Here is a 2,289-nt window from a genome sequence, read left to right as displayed (position 1 = left end):
GGTCCCAGTCCTGGTAGCGAAAGGCCAGCTCCTCGTCAAAGTGCGCCTCCCGGAAGGCCGCCCGCCGAATTAGCTTGTGGCTGAACTTCCCCCGCAGGTCCATAAAGTACTTCAGCATCTGGTTATTGGTCTTCCCCGAGAACATGATCTTCCCCGTGTACAGCTCGTAGAGGGTGCACCCCACTGACCACATGTCGATGCCGTGGTCGTGCGGCAGGCCGAGAACTAAAATGGTGAAGGGGTGAAAAAAGGAAAAAAAATTAGAAAAAAGTTTTTATAAAAGAAAAGGTAGGGGCACTCACTAATCTCCGGCGCCCGGTAGAAGCGACTGACGAGGTAGGGGGCAATCTCCGACTCGGTGAGGCGGCCGGCGGAGCCAAAGTCACAGAGCTTCAGCACCGTCTTCTTGTTGTTGACCTACGACGAAAAGCGATTAATAAAAAGCACACATTAGCAATCCCCTCATAAAAAACACCTCCCCAAAACCAAAACCAACTTACCAGAATATTATCCGGCTTAATGTCCGCATGGAGGATGGCCGTCTTCTTCAGCAGCCGCAGACTGAGAAAGAGCTGGTGGGCGTAGCTCCTTACCGCGTCAATGTGCAGCCCCACGTCCTTGCCGTACTTTTTGAGCACCTCCCTCAGATTCATGCTGAGCGACTCAAAGACCAGACAGAGGTGGTTCCGGTGGTAGAAGGAGGTGAACAGCCGCAGACAGTGGTACTTGTCCTCGGGGTCGGCGGCGTTCAGCTTCATCAGCAGCTCGCGCTCCTTCAGGCCGGTTTTGTGCCTAGGAAACGGAGTTTTTTTGTTAGCAAATAAAATCCCAAAAAGCTAAAATCTTTTTCACTTACATAATTTCATTATTCCTAATAATTTTAATGGCCACGTCCATGTTGCTCGATTTTGAGCCGCCGGCGGCAGCTTCTTTGGACTCCTTAGAGTCCTTGCTAAACTCCTTCACCTCCCGCTCCTTGCGCATGTCCCGCGCCCGCACCACATTGGAGAAGACGCCCTGCCCGGTGAAGCCGTACACCGAGTAGCGGCCGTCGAGGAGTTCGCCGATGCGGATGCCTAAAAGTTAAGGAGTTAAAAAAGGTTAAAAAAGATAAAAATCTTAATAACCAAAAAATCACTTACGATAGTACCCCTCCGCATCGTCCCAGTTGTCAATCAGATGGGAATCTCCCCGCCTTCTTCGATCCTCCAAACTGTCCTCCTTGGCCCTCAGGTCGTAGCCCGCCCCACCGCCACCCTCAAACTTCTCATCGGCAAACATGTCCAGGTGGCGGCTGCCGATTGAAGAGGAGGAGGAGTTCTTCGAAGTGGCCTGCTCAAACATGTCGCTCAGCTCGGGGTTGACCCGTTTCGCCCGCTCCACCAGGTGCTTCGGGCCGATGATCACCTTCGTGGTGCCCTCCACCTCGTTCGTCTTCAGGATGGAGGTGAAGGTGGTGGGCGGCGGTGCTCCAGCGCCTGGACCGCTTTTGGAGATCGCAGAAACTCCCAGCGAGGAGGTGCCGGTGTCCTCGGAGACGACCCCATAGAGGTCCTCGNTCTTCGAAGTGGCCTGCTCAAACATGTCGCTCAGCTCGGGGTTGACCCGCTTCGCCCGCTCCACCAGGTGCTTCGGGCCGATGATCACCTTCGTGGTGCCCTCCACCTCGTTCGTCTTCAGGATGGAGGTGAAGGTGGTGGGCGGCGGTGCTCCAGCGCCTGGACCGCTTTTGGAGATCGCAGAAACTCCCAGCGAGGAGGTGCCGGTGTCCTCGGAGACGACCCCATAGAGGTCCTCGGATTTGGCCTTCGAAGTATTTTCTTCAGAAGTGATGACGGTAAAAGCAGCAGCAGAATCTTTAGGCTTTCCACTGCCGCTCGTCTGCAGCCGCTTCAGCAGCTCCTGCCGCTGCCGTCGTCGCCGCTGAATCTCCTCCTCCTCGTCCTTCTTCTCGTCCGGCATCAGCTCCAGGTCGTCGTCGTCCTCGTCCTCATCATCATCATCGGTGTCCCGGTCCTTGAAGCGATCAAAGCGAGAGCTGCTGCTTTTGGCCGCGGCGGAGGAGGAGGTCTTTTCGGGTATTTTGCTGCCGCTGTAGTTGTTGTGACCGTTGCTGGTGGAGTTGTTGTTGAGGGCGGTGTTGGAGTTGGAAGTTCTAGAGGGACGGTCTCGATCTCCTCCTCGATCGCCTCGGTCTCTGTTTCGATCATCAAGTGGATCTCTTCCACTACCGCCGTCTCGTTGGTCGTATCGGGAGCGTCTAGAGAAAAGGTCAAAAGTTAGTCAAAA

General features: G+C 55.0%; 1 protein-coding gene across 1 annotated transcript; it reads right to left on the bottom strand.

Moving 5' to 3' along the window:
- Positions 1–302: 302 nt before the first annotated feature.
- LOC108355540 (serine/threonine-protein kinase prpf4B-like) lies at positions 303–2,113 on the bottom strand (the record flags this gene model as incomplete). The annotated part of the gene is made up of 4 exons (XM_017606698.1): positions 303–417; positions 594–792; positions 857–1,076; positions 1,143–2,113. Coding segments are annotated over 4 exons (1,505 nt in total), but the record flags the coding sequence as incomplete, so codon positions are not given.
- Between the last annotated feature and the right edge of the window lie 176 nt (positions 2,114–2,289).

Source organism: Rhagoletis zephyria, unplaced genomic scaffold (assembly GCF_001687245.7).
Source record: "Rhagoletis zephyria isolate East Lansing unplaced genomic scaffold, Rhagoletis_zephyria_1.1 Rzeph_scaffold_46748, whole genome shotgun sequence".
Taxonomy (NCBI): domain Eukaryota; kingdom Metazoa; phylum Arthropoda; class Insecta; order Diptera; family Tephritidae; genus Rhagoletis; species Rhagoletis zephyria.
Note: the sequence above shows the minus strand (reverse complement) of the source record. Positions and strands in the feature narration are given on the sequence as shown.